The sequence below is a fragment of the Lipophrys pholis genome (assembly GCF_963383615.2).
Source record: "Lipophrys pholis genome assembly, chromosome: 10".
Lineage (NCBI taxonomy): Eukaryota > Metazoa > Chordata > Actinopteri > Blenniiformes > Blenniidae > Lipophrys > Lipophrys pholis.
The window spans coordinates 15,003,902-15,020,771 of NC_137640.1; the positions used below are offsets into that span (position 1 = coordinate 15,003,902).

The 16,870-nt window shown below is 39.9% G+C and overlaps 2 protein-coding genes across 2 annotated transcripts in view; one reads left to right on the forward strand and one right to left on the reverse strand.

Moving 5' to 3' along the window:
* Window positions 1-8,832, reverse strand: part of acbd6 (acyl-CoA binding domain containing 6) — a 32,388-nt gene extending 23,556 nt beyond the window's left edge. Inside the window, exons 1-4 of the mRNA XM_080473132.1 lie at window positions 8,364-8,832; window positions 7,551-7,615; window positions 6,550-6,646; window positions 4,115-4,188 (exon numbers count right to left, since the gene is read on the reverse strand). Coding sequence (XP_080329258.1) covers window positions 4,115-4,188; window positions 6,550-6,646; window positions 7,551-7,615; window positions 8,364-8,642 — 515 coding nt within the window. The 5' untranslated portion in view covers window positions 8,643-8,832. The remainder of the gene's footprint in view (window positions 1-4,114; window positions 4,189-6,549; window positions 6,647-7,550; window positions 7,616-8,363) is intronic.
* A 1,722-nt stretch (window positions 8,833-10,554) lies between these two features.
* Window positions 10,555-16,870, forward strand: part of xpr1a (xenotropic and polytropic retrovirus receptor 1a) — a 64,407-nt gene continuing 58,091 nt past the window's right edge. Inside the window, exons 1-2 of the mRNA XM_080474202.1 lie at window positions 10,555-10,980; window positions 16,495-16,546. Coding sequence (XP_080330328.1) covers window positions 10,912-10,980; window positions 16,495-16,546 — 121 coding nt within the window. The 5' untranslated portion in view covers window positions 10,555-10,911. The remainder of the gene's footprint in view (window positions 10,981-16,494; window positions 16,547-16,870) is intronic.

The following is a 16,870-nucleotide window of genomic DNA, read 5'->3' on the forward strand; positions in this document are numbered from 1 at the left end:
AACACAGAAAGAAGAGCAAGGTAAGTGAAGTTCATTTTTTCATCATAATTCATCACATAAGGGCAGGAGGACTTTACTTTGCTTGCTTTTGCTTTATTGCTAACTTGGCCCATTTCAAGAAGACTTTCTCTGTCTTCAGAGTTGTTTTTTCTTTGAGCATAGCACACCTTTGAAACAATTGCACAACAAAAACCAGCAAGAATATTTCCTGCCACATTTGATGCCTTTGCTATTCTAATTTACATATTCAAGAGAGAGTAGTTTTATTGGAACTAATTACAGAACTGAATGTAATCCTTGAACATTTAAAATGCCTGCCAGCCAAAATTCTTAACAAACCCAATGAAACCATCTTAATGTCCTATTTGATTTTGCCATTTACAAAATGCTCATTAATGCAACACTGTGCAGATCAGGAAAGCAAATCAGATTCAGACTACTTTTATAATCCAAGGGAGACATTATTTGTGATACAGATGCTCTATGCAAAATGGAATTAATAAATAAGGAATATAAAATTTATTGAAAATATCTCTGTATATACACATAATAGTTTTAAATGAGTGTAAATACCACATTATCAGTAATAGTACCACAACTTAGTCATCAAAGCCATAATATCAGATAATCATTTATTTTAGATCCCAATCACATATGTGAACAGCAGCCACACGCGCCAATCTCCCTTGGGAACACACACACACACACACACACACACACACACACACACACACACACACACACACACACACACACACACACACACACACACACACACACACACACACACACACACACACACACACACACACACACACACACACACACACACACACACACACACACACACACACACACACACACACACACACACACACACACACACACACACACACACACAGAGGCACCATCCCGCCTCCAATTATTTCCCTGTGTCTGTAATCACCTCTTAGTATTGGGGGAAAGAGTGGAGGGGGATAAATGGCGAGCAGTGGCAGTGGTTGAGACATGCAGGGTGAGGGGGAGAGAAGGGGCCAAAATCTCATTTAGAGCTTTACGCCTTCCTCTTCCCTTTACCAATGCTGGGCATTCAGATTAATTGAATTTAATGCTCTATTGTCTGAGAGAAACCCTGAATACCTGCTGCTTTACTGCGCCCACGCAGTCATTCTGTCATCCCCAAAGCCAAATCCCCTGGTTCCTGTCTCTGATAGTGGCACACTCTGCAGTTCTGGGCCTCACAGGTCCCAGAACAACATCAACACAGGAGAAACTGTGGGCTGTTCGCCTATGAAGATCAAGAGTGATATCTAACTCTAAATGTAACTCTAACACTCTCCGAACTACGGGTTTAATTGTAACCCAACCTCTCTTAGGTTTTCTGATGTGAAACCCACCACAATTCAGGTAAAAACGAATATTTTTGAGGCAAGACTTCAGGTGATGTACTGCTGGACATTTCCAAACATTATGATACTGGTGAGAAACAACCTTAGGAGAAAAAGTCAAGCCATTTTATAGATTAGTTTTTTCACCATATGGCACATACAGATGGTTTTTCAATAACCCCACCTTCTATACGATTGGTAAAAGAGGAGTGTGTACTGGTCGATGTAAATATAACTGCTTTGGTAATGTTTTGAATATGGAAAATCTGAATTATATTCTAAAGTGTGAGTTTGGTTACAAAACCCAATACTAATATGAACTGAAGCACTGAACGAGGGGAGGTAGGTGTCTGGGAAAGCACCAAAGGCAACATATTAGAAATGAATTACAGATTCTCAATCCTCAGAGATCCACTGAACTCAAGCATGACTCTCCACCAGAGACACGATGGATTATCTAAAAACGACCTCAATCTGTCTGACTCACAATCAGCAAATTTCATTGTTTACTTTGAGAATTCATCTCTAAAACTGACACATCCAGCGGGACACAAAGAAAGTTTGATCTGCCGTTTGTTCTCTTAATGTTCTGATGTACGTTCTTTTCTTCAGCGATGTGCTTTCTCCAGTTCATTGCCTGCCTCTCAACGACATTCCCTCATCAGGCTCCTGTGAATTATGAATAACTCATTACACTTTTATCAGAGCAAGGTTATGTATGAGCACATTCATTTACATACTCCTGATTACCAGCGCTATGTTTATTCATGAGGCCACACACCGGGCCACGCCCACTTCCCCATCTGATGGCCACGGTGACCTGAAGTGTCCCTGATGTGTGGCCGCTATCCGTCTCCTCCGGCAACTAATCAATAGGCCAGACTCATCAGTCTTTTGTCGATGGACAGACAGCACTGGCATGACTGGTGTACGGCACATATAAAAAGCACACACACACCTTAAATGGGTTATGTTCTAACACAATACACAGAAACACTAAGATAGTCTTACAAATGAAGGTACTCGCAACAACATTTGTGATTCTCATTGTTTCCCTGCTTGGTGGGAACACACATGAATCCGAAAACTATAAAACAAATGATTAATGTGGGACCTTTAAACGACATGACATCAACAGCACCGCTAAGCATGCTGGGAAGGTCGTAGGCTACTCTGTCATCACTGGGGAAGATAGGATTGTGTGTTTGTGTTTGAGAGAGAGACAGAGAGAAAAAAGAGAGAGAGAGAGAGAGAGACTCACAAGTGTGTGTCCAGTCTGGTGTACTGGCAGATATGTCCTTCATCCATCAGGCTAAACTGGTCACAGTGGTAGAGGACCCTCATCTACCTGGCCTGAGCTTCACTGATCAACACCATGGCCACACAATCCATCAAACACATACATACACACCCCTGAGCAATCTGTCATCGAATTCCTCATAGGATCCTAGTCAACGCTCTCAACATGGCCGAGGTCCACAATAGTACAAGAAACAATAACTACTGAAATAACTTAGCTTTAAGCAAAGTGTTTGGACAACAAAGCCACCGGTGTTTACAAGAATCCTTTTCCAAGGTGGGTGAGAGAAATACAAATCCAAGTTTCCTCAATCACACTGATCAGCTCAATAGGCCAGGAATATTGCTAATCAATCCCACCTTGATCGAAACACACACACACACACACACACACACACACACACACACACACACACACACACACACACACACACACACACACACACACACACACACACACACACACACACACACACACACACACACACACACACACACACACACACACACACACACACACACACACACACACACACAAATTAACAGGTGCTTAGCTGTTTAATATGGAGTGGTTTGTGTGTGTGTAGAAGAGATGAAATTGAAATGCAGCAGAGCAGTGAGTGTAACAGTTCTGGCAGGTTATGCATGGATTCCGATGAAATTCATAGCGACCTATAGCAAAAAGTGTATATTTTGTGGGCACGTGTGAACACATAGGTGTGTGTATGTGATGCTACTGCCTTCCTTCCTGCCGGTCTCCCTGAGGGCACCATTACTGTGGGATATCACCAAGAAGAGCGTCATTCTGGGATACCTGCTTCACCTGGTCGCTCTGCTGCACCCAGTGCGTCTTCATCACCCCCCCCTCCCAAATCATAATGTAATTAAAAAGGAGAGACCCTGGTCGCTTCTTTTTGAGACTGTGCATACTAATCACATACAGCCATTTATGCAGGAAAACCGGCAGGATTCACACATCTCATTTTCATCTCCAAAAGAGCTCTTCTTTCATTGAAATGAAGATGGGGTTTTTAAGCTTCAGTAAGCCTGCCAGGCAAGAGTAAATGGAGAATATATTTCATTAACATAAATCAGAACTGTATGACGTCTCCAAACCCTAAATGTCGTTACGGTCGGTTGAATATAATCGAATACAGCATCAAGGCCATTGGTTAACAATGCCAGACTGACTCAGTTGACCTGAGCATTAAACAAGTCGTTTAAAAAAAAGAAAAAAAAGAAAAGGCAGTCTAAGCATCCTTAAAAGGAAAGGAATTTTAAAGAAGAAAAAAACAAGTTTCCAGATATTATAGCATCACAGACCAAATGTGTGAAAATCTAAACGACGCTTGTGGGTTTCACTGTGAAATCAATGTGACGGGTTGTCTCTGAGGTGTGGTTGTCTTTGTTCGGCATGCTTTAAATACCTGATCATCTCTTCCTGATATAGACAGCTGACTGCTGCTCCTCCAAACACTGACCGTCGCTCTGCTCCTCTTTCCTGTGAGAACAAAACAGACCTTTAAAAAAAAAGAACTATTTCCAGCTCTCACACAGTCTAAATTTGTAGCATTTACTAGTCATATACATCATTGCCCATTAACATGATGTGCAATAACAGCCTGTGCCAAACACCAACCCAGTCAGTTGAGTAGACTGGAGCACTGTGTGTATGAATGTGGGTCCTAAATGTTTTGTGTAGACCCTAGCACAAAAGGTCTGGGCCCAACTATTCAGTGTGAATATCTGAATCTAAACAATGACCACCACAAACAATATTCCCCACTATAATTAAGCTGAAAATGTTTAGTATTAAAACAATATTGTTAGGCTTTGAGGATGACCTCACAAGTAATATATGACTAAAAATGTAGATTAAAAAAACAGAACAGATCTAAGTTACTATGAGAGGTATCTGATGTTCTGTGTTTTCAAGGAATTACATTCATCTCATCCAAGAATTTATTATCCATTCTTTGCGTTACTATGCTTGACTCACAAAAGAACCCATACAAATCTGATTTTATGAAATGGGGAGAGTGGGAGGGGAACATGACAAGCGAAGCAAAACAACTGTGCGTGCACTTTTGGGAGAACCTAATTCACTTCAGAAACTCAGAATATTCGCTGATGCACTGGCCCCACTCTTCTGCACTATAATGCAATATAAAGCCAGTGTCTGCTCAACAATTGGGACAGGAACAGAGGTCAAATTGTGGCTATTATTCTCTCTCCTGCTTCTCTGTCTATGCACTCTTACTTACACCATTTAACTGTGCTTCCAAATGAATAGCTACTGCCATGCTATGGCGCTTTGTTAACACTAATAGAATCAGGTTCTTTTCAGGGGGCAGTGGAGCATTTTTCTGCCTGTCTGCTGGGCTTTCCCTTGACATTGTGCAACTGTGGGGCAGAGTCAGTGCGTATTGTCCTGCTGCAGGGCCGCTGAGAAATGTGTCAGGGTCAGATACTCGATTGACAGTGATGCTATTAAATGGACTCAAATGAGGCGAGGGAATAAATAAAATGGAGGGACACTGGAGAAAAATAGTGAAGGGGTTAAAGGAGAAAAGAAGACGATGGAGGCCAAAAATAATAGAAAAAGAGCAGGTAGCACAAAGATGGAGAACAAAGAGGACCTGACCTGCAGTCAATGTAATCAACAATGTAAAGAAAAAATGTGAGCAAAGAGACACAAACAAAACAGCTCATTCAGCATATATGATGGTTATTTCAGGGTACATCTGTGTTTTTCTTTAGATCCATCTCATGATTTTGTGTTTGTAGAAAATCAAATGACTGTAAATGTATGTTCATGTTCAAATGAGGACGCTGCATGGACAAACGGATGCTGAATGCATAATCCCCGAATGATTCAGTTGCTCTCTCGAAGGACAACTTGTCCATGGCAACGCATCTCTCCTGACACAGTTCAATGACATGACAAAGAAGTACACAGATACTCACCCAAAAAAACTAGCATTGCTCAGGAGGCAGGCCATAACAATTTGTTGCATTATTCATATCGCAAAATGTGAGCTTCTGAATACACCTATGACATTTTCTCTTGCAGTGTTGATACTACATGAGTGAATGAATTGCCCCCAAAGCCTGATGCAACATAGCAATGTGACACTGACATCTACTGGAAAAGATACCGCACTGCATTTTATAGGATATCTATATCTTAAAGGACCAGTCCAACTATGGCAATTAATGTTTCTCAATTTAATATCATGTCCTTCACGCTGTCCATCTGAACTTAGGTGAGTTTGCTTTATTAAACATATACAGTACTTGCATGTGGGAGGAGTTTATCACTCAGTAAAATTTTGTCTGGCAAGACAATTGAAAAGACAGTTTAACTGTGTATTTCCAGTCTGCAAGGCACTGATAAATAATGATACACAATTCACTGAAATCCTTCTGTATTAAACCATCTCTCAGGGCCTTTGCTCTTAAAACTAAATATGCACATGAATGTTGACGTTTCTGCAGATCATTTTACAAGTGTGCCGTAACTACATTTTCATTTTTCATATTTGCTTGTGGGGAATAAGATTTCAGTGAGGAACAGTATAGGACTGAGCAGCAATTTTGTACTTGACACAATGGTTCCTGTGTGAGTCTAAATAGCGTTACACATTTGCAATCATGCAAAACTAAGAGCACACAATGAAGAAGAAAACAAATCAATAGTAGATTTTCCTGTACAGCATGCATAATATTTTTTTTCATGATTCATTTTCTTCTTTCGAAGTCTGTTCTTTGAGATCCATGGTATATTTTTTCACTGTACAGAACACAATATACAATACTTAACAATTACCAGTCTGAAAATATGTTTATAATGTTGTATTACCTTTGTGCTGCCTTCAGGGTCTAACACATTCACATAGGATATATACTCCTGCATCGCCTGCTCTGGCTCCATGTCACCAAGCTGCTTCCATGCTTGCCTGTTAGGAAATAACATTGTTTAAATAAAGCATTTAGAGTGGTGCGTGAGGCATCAACAATTTTGTCTTGACAAGGCACAATAGTTTTTTAAACTCAATTAAGAATGTGAAGAAAACTGAATAGGTCAAAATCCTAATGGGTTATCTCTGAAAATGATATTTTGACTTTAACACAAGCAATAAGAAAACCATCAACCAAAGCAAAAAAAACATACTTTGTTCCATACTTACCAATGAAAGGCGGTTTTATTTCAACAGTGCAAAAACATGCATTTGATATTTTTGTGCTGGTGTTTATAACAGTGATAGTGAAGGGCAGGCATGGCAGCCTTATGCAACCAGATATTGGATGTGAGCAGGTTTTTTTTATAATGTCTGGGCTTGTCTCAGCCATGTCATCTTGAAAACCTTGACTGCAAATACGTAGAAGACTCCCTACCATTCTTAGGTAGGTAGGTATTTTCTTGCACTACCCACATTTCTGACAGATCCTGATTTTTGGAACTTAGCCTTCAGTTTGCAGCTGGTACTAGGGCTAACTCTGCAGAATGTCATAATGTGATTTTGCAGAACATCAGCTTGACATCGTCTTATTATTTGGCCCAGTCCAGATCGATGCTTGTTGCTTAATCCATAAATGTTTGTTCATTATAAATATGAAAAAAAGATTATAATTCCACTTTTCAATAGAGTGCCAACAAATATTTTTACAACAAAGAAATGTTCTACCAAACAAATCTTTCTTTTTTGAGTGTAGTTTATGTTTTCCAGAGACATTTACAATATAAACAATACCTGCAAAGTTCTAGAATATAATAGAACTTTATTTATATAGCACCTTTCACAGATGTGAGCCACAAGGTGCTTATTACAGTGACATAACCAACAAATTTGCACCACATACCATTTTCTCTGTCCTTCGAAGTCAAAGAAGCCAGGTTTTGGTGTATTGCACTTTCCAATTTTCGCCTGCAAATGAAAAAAATAAATATTTTGCTCAAAAAGTGGAGAACTGTGAAGCACTGTATGCAAATGTAAAAATATAAAAGCATCAAAAGTATTAACCACTAGAAACACATGAGGAATATAACAAAGAGGAAAACACATGATGGAATAAAACAATGGTTTGATGGTGACACTGATCGTTGCATTAACAATAAAATGAAAATGTGATTTTAAAAGCAGTGTCAAATCACATACAAAAACTGTAGTGCAAAAAAAAAGAAAAGAAACAAAGCCATACAAGTGATATAGAATAATTGAGTTTCAGTGTTATTGATACACCCACCACTGTCAGAGGGGTCAAGGTGCCCTGACATTAGAGGAGTTCATGAGGAGTCAAATTGTGATTAGAACACGTCCTCAGACAACAGGACCCATGACAATAACAGATGTGATTTTGGGGACTGTTACCTCTATATAAGCCGAAGAAGGACCAGAGATAACAGAGAGAGGTATAGTTCTGCTCAGACCTGCTACTTTGCTCCCAACCAGCTTGTTTGTTTGTATCGTCTGCTATTCTAAGTAAATCCTGCTGAGTGAGTCGAAACCCTGACTGACACCTCTTGGCTCTGTCTCACACAATTCAACAACAGCACGTAATAACGAATTAACAAGTACAGAAACAGTGATCGAGATGTGCTGGCTGTGGTTGTTCTTTACAGCCACAGTGTGTTGGTGCAGGAGGAGCACGGAACACGTCTAATCCCATATTCACCTGTTTGTAACGGGCATACAAGTAGAGCAGCTGGTCCCTGCTGGCCGTCTGGACCAAATCTCTGACGCGGTCTGCTGCAGACTCAAACTCCCGCTCCAGCTCCTCTCCCTCCAGTCGCTCCCCCATCTCTATTGCGCAGCAGTCAAATTTACTTAAACCCAAGTCCGAGTCCGAGTCGGAGCCCGCTCCACCCAGAGGCTCTCCCGTGTCGGGACGGGCTGGATCAGTACCGGAGCCCGTCGCAGTGTCCGGAGAGGACGACGGAGAGCCAGAAGCCATGGCGGCCGTCGTTAGTAACGAACCGTTTCAACTGATGAGACACGGTGAAACCGAACCGGGAGTCTACGTGCAGTCACTGTTTGAAGAACATTCAGCAGTTTTGTAGTTTTTAAACCGCTATGGTTGAGATTCCGTCACAACAGGATTTGTTTCTCTTGTTGGTCCGTCTCTGGTCCTGCCCGCTAGAGGCGCCGGGTTAAATTAGTGCATAAAGAAAGGTTCCGCCTTTCGTCATGCGCGTCCCTAAAGGTCTGAGAGAATAAAAAAAACCAAAACATATCTATTAGAAATTGAGAAAGAAACTCGTTGTGATCAATCAATCAACCAATCAATCAATCAAACAATCAATACACTCTATCCCAATGTAATGCATGCACTTATTACATCATTTGAAAGAATCACAGATGATATTTGTCTTTTAAAATGTCTCCTTATTCTTAAACAATTCATATTTTCAATTTACTACCTCCCCTTTAAATAAACAGCAATACCTAAACAATAATACTGTGTTACTTACATTCATACAAGAATAATGTTTGCAGTAATTTGTTAAAAACAGAACAAACGCACATGTTTGAGATAAGTTATTCTTTTTCTTGTTTTCTTTTTGTTTGACCTGTTTCGGGAAAGAAATGATATCGAGATTTAAGAAATGCGTATTTGTTGCTTGTCACAGTTAAATGACCGCCAAAGTGTTATGAAATGGTCAGAGTAAAGGACTGCTTACACTTTGTAAGGGTAGAAATGGGTTATTCAAATCTCCTGCAATGAATTCTTTTTTATTGAATTGCATACACATCTTTAAAATACAATGAATAAAATGCAAAACAGAAAAAATTTAAATACAAACTGCATGGTGGCAGGGTTATTCTGACCACTGTACAGTATGCGTCTGAAAAGTGGGGACAAGAATCTATTTATCAATTTATGCTTCAAATATTTGCTTTTTTTGGTAATTGTTTTTATTTTTATTTGTTTTTACTTTTTTTGCCCCACAGGCGAGCCGCCACAATCTTGAATCAGAAAATATAATGTCATGTTCCTGCAGCGAACACGGTTTTACTGTATTTACCTCACAGTCACTTGGGTTTCCATTGACGCCTACTGACGCAGGACAGCTGTTAAAACTGCAAATGCATGTGTAGTGTTCTTCCAGCAGATGCTGCTATTCTCTCATGGATGGTGTAATCATCATGCGATCCCGACATACATCGAGCAATTCTCCCAACAGCACGCTGACGTCCAAACTGTTACAGACTCAATTTAATACTAATTAGTTAATAAAGATTTTTGAGTCAAAACGATCAAGAAAATTATAGAAAAACATTTTCTGACAAACACAGAAAAGCCCACTCCAGAATGTCAGATGGTCCCTTTCACTGTAATCTATTCCATCAGATTTCATGAGTATTTGAACAATACATTGATTTTTTTGTGTGTGTAAAAAATGCTCCATTGTTGTCTTATCTAATCTAGCCTGGCCATAAGCGACACAATAACAAGACAAAATAGCTGCCTATGTCATTTGCAGATAAAATGTAACACTGTAGCGATGTACTTTTTCAACAACGCGATTTACGAAAATAGGTGAAAACACAAAACATTTTAGAGCTTGTTGTGTTCCCACCAAGCTTTTCATTGCTATTCAATGAAGTCTTCGTTGTTATTTGTCAGAACTTTAGAATAAATATACCCGTTAAACTTTCGGAAATTGCTGTTCTCCAGTTGTGTGATTCTCAAGCTTCTATATTCTCTTTTTGTTGGCAGGAAAGAAAACAAAGAGCTCCATGGGGCACAGGCAAAATCCCAAACGAAAAGAGAAGGAAGTAAAACAGGTGAGGGAGCCTACAGTTTGCAGGAGGTCCCAGCAAGAGGTCGGAGTCACTGCGCGCTCTGCTGACGCAACCACGTCGCTGTGGTTCATTGCGATGGCGGACCGCAAAGTCCCCAGACCTGCCAAGGGAGGGACGGAGCAAAGTCACTGAGCCGCTCTCACCGGGACCAGCACACCGCCGTCCGACCACCTGTTAAAAGACAGTCCTCTGTCACTGCCGTCCCTCCCTTCGAATAGTATGAGGGACGGAATCCGCTCGGAGCGCACGGACCGGGACGAGCCAGAAGTGGAGTGAAGAGAAGCGGAGTGCGCCGGGTTGACGCGCCGCATGTTGAGCGCGCAAGTTGACCGATACCACCAAAGTCGCGTCTGCGGGGAAAGGGACAGTCACTCACGGATTTAACGGAGCTTTGAGGGGAGCCTTGTTCCGGCAAAATGAAATTCGCAGAACATCTTTCGTCCCATATCACTCCAGAGTGGAGGAAACAGTATCTTCAGTATGAGGTAAAGTGATATTTACTTGGTAGTTTAAATAAATGCTTCATCGGTCTGGACACATGCAAAAATAGATTATGCGTTTGGGTTTTTGAAAAACCGGAAGTCAAAAGTCAATATGTTTTAAGGCATTTCTCCAGAAAGTGTAGTTGTTGTTGTTGTTGTTGTTGTTGTTTTTTTTTATATGGGTGCATCTTCAGTTTCAGTAGAGCCCACTCTTGAGAGCAATAAACAACGGGGAAGATAAGGGATGCCCTATTGTTTATGGAGAGGAAATTGACTGCGGTTGTTAAGAGCCATTGGGAGCATTCAGTGTTTATTATATATCTCTTTGCGGAGTTTACTATACCTAAAAATTTACAAGAATTAATTATAGTCATCACAATATTGACAAAATAATACTCATATAAATTTAACGACAACCATCCAAATATTTATTTAGCTTTAGCTTTGAAGGTGAGTAGTGTTCCAAGCTCTATCGGGTTTCCTTTCAAAAAAGAAATAAATCCTCAAACAATATTATCGTCTTTTTTTCGTTATATGTGTTGATTTAGATTTATTTTCCCGACATATATCAGAAATTATATGCGTAAAAACTCTACTGTCCGGGACACAATTCAATCAAAAACTCAGTTTTAACTGTTTTCATGATTTCTTTTAAAAATGTATTTTCATCAGTCTGGATTAACACAATCTCCCGACAAGACCAGTTAGGACCATTATAATCGAAATCTCACATTCGGTAAATTACATTTAAAATTTCTCTAGTTTAGATTTATTTTTTTAAGTAGAGTTTCTTGCCAGTTTTTATCAAATTAGAAATTTCATTCAGATAAAGCGTGAAGTTTGTACTAAAAGTTTGCACAATAACATTTTATCAGAATCAGACTGCAATTCTTAATCCAACAGGATATACTGTCTGTTTGCATACTCTTTGTTTGGTGGTGTACAGTACTGATAGTATTTTATTTTCACACCACACTTCTTGCTGGCTCTACACTGAGAGCTTTATTTCAGACATACACTGACAGGACTGGCTGCTCAGTTCCATTTAGCCCTATGAATTATAGACAAAGACCCTGTTCTCTTCACCCTCAACAGCCTTGCGCCAGACTCAACAGACACTCATTGCACTGGTTTTAATCTTAGTCAACATGCCCTGAATTTTAGTGTCAACTTGAATAGTTTACAGAAAACATTTAAATCCCTTCATCTTGTTGAGAGTGATATGCTGTCACCAATTGTGTGGTAAAATGTCTTCAGGCATATATCTGAAAATTAGAAATTCTCAAGGTGTCAAATTTCAGTCACCACACTAGGAATAGGTTGACTCTATAGTGACAGTTTATTTTAATGGATAATGGTCGTACTTGTTCAGCCTATCTGACGGCTTTGTTCATAAAGACTGGGGCACACGGAGCCCAGAGACAGATGCATAGCCATACCAGCCATTTTACACCTCTAGTCTACAACAAGCTTCTGTCTGACCTGAGATGGATGATGATGGATTTTCACAATCTGTATTTATTCCTGCAGCGACAATAATGTTATAGTTGATACTAAAATGAATAATTTAAGAGCAGTATCATTATTATATATTCTCGTAAGTAATGATAAGTAATGAAATTATTTTTCATGTGTTTGTGTGAACAGTTGATGACCTTAACTACACCAGAATAAATGGTCCATTAGTGATTTGGAAATACTGCTGATTGTAAATTTAGGAAAATGTGGTTTAAAGTAATTACTCCTCAAAAACACAGCCGTCAATCAGACGGACAGAGGAAACAGAGGAGAGGTCAATGTTGATATTTTTGAAATCATTTCAAAATCCAGCTTGTGCAAACATGTTGTGAGACTTGCTATTGTTGAATTATGTAGATCAAGAGAACCGCTCTCCTGTCTGTGCACTTCTTATTTTTCCCGTTACTTGAATCATATATAAGGTTGCTTTTTCGAGTGTATTTTTGCTGCTGCAGGAGCCTCTCAGTCTTTGTCTGACCCCTGTAAACACGATTTACTACTGAGTAGGCGGGGCAGTGAGAAAAAGCTCAGCATGTTTGATTGACATCTTCTTCAAGAATTGGATTAAGCAAGTCTATCAACATCGACAGATACAAAGATATATTCTAGAAGTGAAGTTTGTTGGCTTTAAAATTAGACACTTTGATAAAATGATGTTTTCACAAAAGCAGATGTTACTGGAAAAAAAAATACAAACCTTCATATGACACTGTCAGTGAATGGACTCTTATTTAATAAGCGGGGTTGGTGCAGATGTTTTGCAATGCATTCAGCAAACATGCAGTTGTTTAATATGGTTGTCATCTTAACGAACAACTTGTCATGTTTTTATTCAGCGCTGCATGTTGCTGAGATTAGCAAAGGCTGCATTGGAAAGCCATTGTGCATGTAAATGACACAGTGACACATTATTGTAGCAGCACAGGTCATTTCGACCCACATCTGAGCAGGAAAATCCCTTTCCTATGCATGTATCTGCGACTTTTGCTAAATTAGTGCTTCCCACATTCTAATTGACTATGGTTTTGAGTGATATTCTCTCCTTTGTGTGCTTGTCGGATTAATTAACCTGCTGCCCAGTTTGCACTCTGCTCTTTTTTTAAAGCGCGCTATTGTGTGGGAAACTGTGAGCTGTCTATTTAGATTGGTCAGCCAGTTTCTATGCAGATGAGGAGGATGCGGCAAAGTGACTGTTTCAGCAAATACAGGCTGTAGTTTGTAAGACACTTCATTCAAAGGCGAAGCATTGACAAACCAGTTGAGCGATCGAGCAATTTGGTGTATATTTTATCCCGAGGGATTGAATTTATAAACTTATATGCTAAACAGCTGTTTGGTATGGAGGTGTGAGTGTTGAGGCTTGTGCCAAAGCCAGGGGATAAAGGCTGATGAGATGAGGATTGGGCTTTAAATGCAACAGCTGCAACGCTTTTCTGTAAATAACAGTGGCAACAGTTGAACAACTCTGTATGTTCATTCCAAACTGAAGTTGTATTCAGCATGACAGATAATTATGCTCCAGCGGATATTCAGTTTGGATGTACATTGTGTAACCATATGAAACAAAAAAAGGCGAAAAAAGAGAAGCAGAGCTTCAGGTGTATGTGTGTGGGCGAGAGAACAAGGCCACTTATGCATTTACCTCTGCAGTGTAATCAGTCGTGTAAGCTTACATGAGGAGGAGGAGAGTGCGGGTGGAGACTCATATTTAAAATTCTAAATAGCAAAGCGTCGATGAAAAGCAGGTGTGTGCGTGTTTGATTTCAGTGACTGATTCTTGTTTGTTCAAAGGTCAAACCTCGTCTTTCTCTAATTATTCTGAGTGATGTCGTTTAAATGTCTGCACGGCCGCTGCCAGCATCGTTTTCTTACAAGCCTAACGAAGCCAAGAAACATAAAATGTACAATATCACTAATCACTAATATAATCCGTATTCTGTACAATGAAAGTTTGATTTATCAGCATGTTCTCCAATATGAACATTATGTATACAACAGGAGTGGCATGGCAACTGCTGAGCCCCCATCCCTCCATACCTCCCTCCTTCCTTGCATCCTCACCTCTTCTTTCCTCCCCCACTGGGAGGACATCTGGTCCCCAACCAGACCTGCACTCTGCTCCCCTCCTCCTCCCTCCATCGACTCCTCCCATCCTCTTCACTCCTCTTTCTACATGCAAGGACCACTTAGACATAGAGCTGCAGATTCAAGTGATCCATTGGCTTTCTGTTTGAGTCACAGATCTCTTCAGAGCAGTATTAGGCGTCATGATAGCAATCTCAAGCATCATACAGGAATGGTTTGTCCATACAGGCACTTAAATATGTTGGTGAGTATACACTCAACATGCTGCTGTTATTAAAGGATTCAGCTCCAAAGAAAACATTTGGGTTAGGTAGACCCTCTGTCGGGAAACTCCACATTGACCCAATACAGATCAGGTACTTGTGTTACACAAGTTTCATTTATTGGCTACAGGTCATCATCATGATAATGCATAATCACTGCAATGTACAGCCCCATTAGGTGGGGCTTAGCTATTGTCTACAGGTTTCATCACTGATTACTGCTAAGCCATCAGGTTGATCTCAGCTCCCCAAAGAGCTCCCCTGCCCCCTTTTGCCATCACAGCCATCACCATGGCAATACTTCCATCTTAATGAAGGCCCCCCACCTAAATCTGAAAGTCTATTTCCCCACCTATTTGTTGGTCATGTAGGTTGTAGGATTTGAGCTACCTCAAGTGCTGTCAGTATTGCCGTCGGACAAAATAGAGACAATGATACATTACAAAATGTCTAGACAGGCTCCAGTGTTGTGGTGTCATTGTGCTTATTTTTCACAGAGGACAGAGTATCGACAAGCCAAGCCGCAACTATTGCAACAGAAGTGTCTGTGTGGCTTAAACCAACAAACATGATTTCTCTTTTCTCAGTGCTATGCTACAAAAGCAGCAGGTACAACAAGCCATAGAACCAGTCAGCTTTCAATGGTATAAATTTACTCCTGTAGCTGTTTGTTAGGGATAAGCTTTAGGGTTTATGAGGGATATTTGCTTAGCCTCTTAAATCGTTTCATTTATTCATTCATTGGTTTTGTTGTTCATTAAATTTTTTGGCACCGTTTAATCACATGGATGTCTTGGTGGGAAACAGGATTGAGCTCCAGTTTTTTTTTCCTTGTTCAGATGAGCCCGCATACAATCATCCATCACTTCAATTTATCCTACAGCTCTGTTGCATAGAACCAATTTAGCCAATACAAGTATCTTTTGTCAGATTGATTTTTAATATTTAATATGTTTGTTTTAAAGGCATAGTATATGGACACGCCCAATTCTAACTATAATATTAATTTTCTGCTTACTATTCAAGATAGGCCTCCTGATTTTATAAAATGAAAGTTATAATTTTTCGCTTCACATATTTTAGAAGCGTTTGCATTGAGTTTCTTGTCTTTGTGTTCCTCTTTTTATGAGTTCAAGCACATTGATTTTCTTCCAGTTACTTCATGTGTATTTTAGAAACAAATCAGAAATGAGACAGCTTTACACAAACAGGTCTTTGCAACACATCCATTACGCGGTGAGACGTATATTCCCTTTTACAGACACAAAGACTTTGTTCAATCTGTTAACAGTTTTGTGATCCCTGCTGTTGAGAACAAGTAATAGCCCTCAACATGCAGTTGAATTGTAAAAACAGATGTCTCTATCCATTGCTTCATGCATCACATTTTACATAATCTAATTTACAAACCTGAAGCAGAACTTGAAGTCTGATGCGCTGTTAGTTCCGGCAGTTTGTTGTTACATCTGAGTCATTCATACATGTTTAATTCACTGAATTTGCAAAGCCCTGCACTCTGTGAACCCGGAGGTCCAGGTAAAGCAAAGTCTGTACTATTTGTATACTGTTCTTTTTTTTACAGACCTGTCTTATGTGTTTCTTGGCTATTTAAATTGAGAAAATGTAAAAAATGTTCTGATTTCCTCCTCAGGCCTTCAAGGAAATGCTGTATGCTGCCCAGGACCAAGCTCCATCCATAGAGGGTAAGGAAACACCCTGTTGGAATAAACAAAGTCAAACACATGGAGTGAGAGTAACTCACTTCCAGAGACACACATATATACCCCCTGCCCCCTGTTTGGGCATTCCCAGAATAACACCCCCCCCCCATCTGCTAAAAATAGATGGAAATCACTGCGAGCATGCTGCCACTCACCCCACAGTCAGAAGCTAATCACAAAAACCATTATCTTTTAAGGTAGGCTCCTCGCTCCCCACACCCTAAATAAAAGCACTTAGTGAAATAGAAGTGCTGAGATGTCGTGTTGATTTAGGGAAGGAGGTGAAATTGGTTAACATGTTTAATA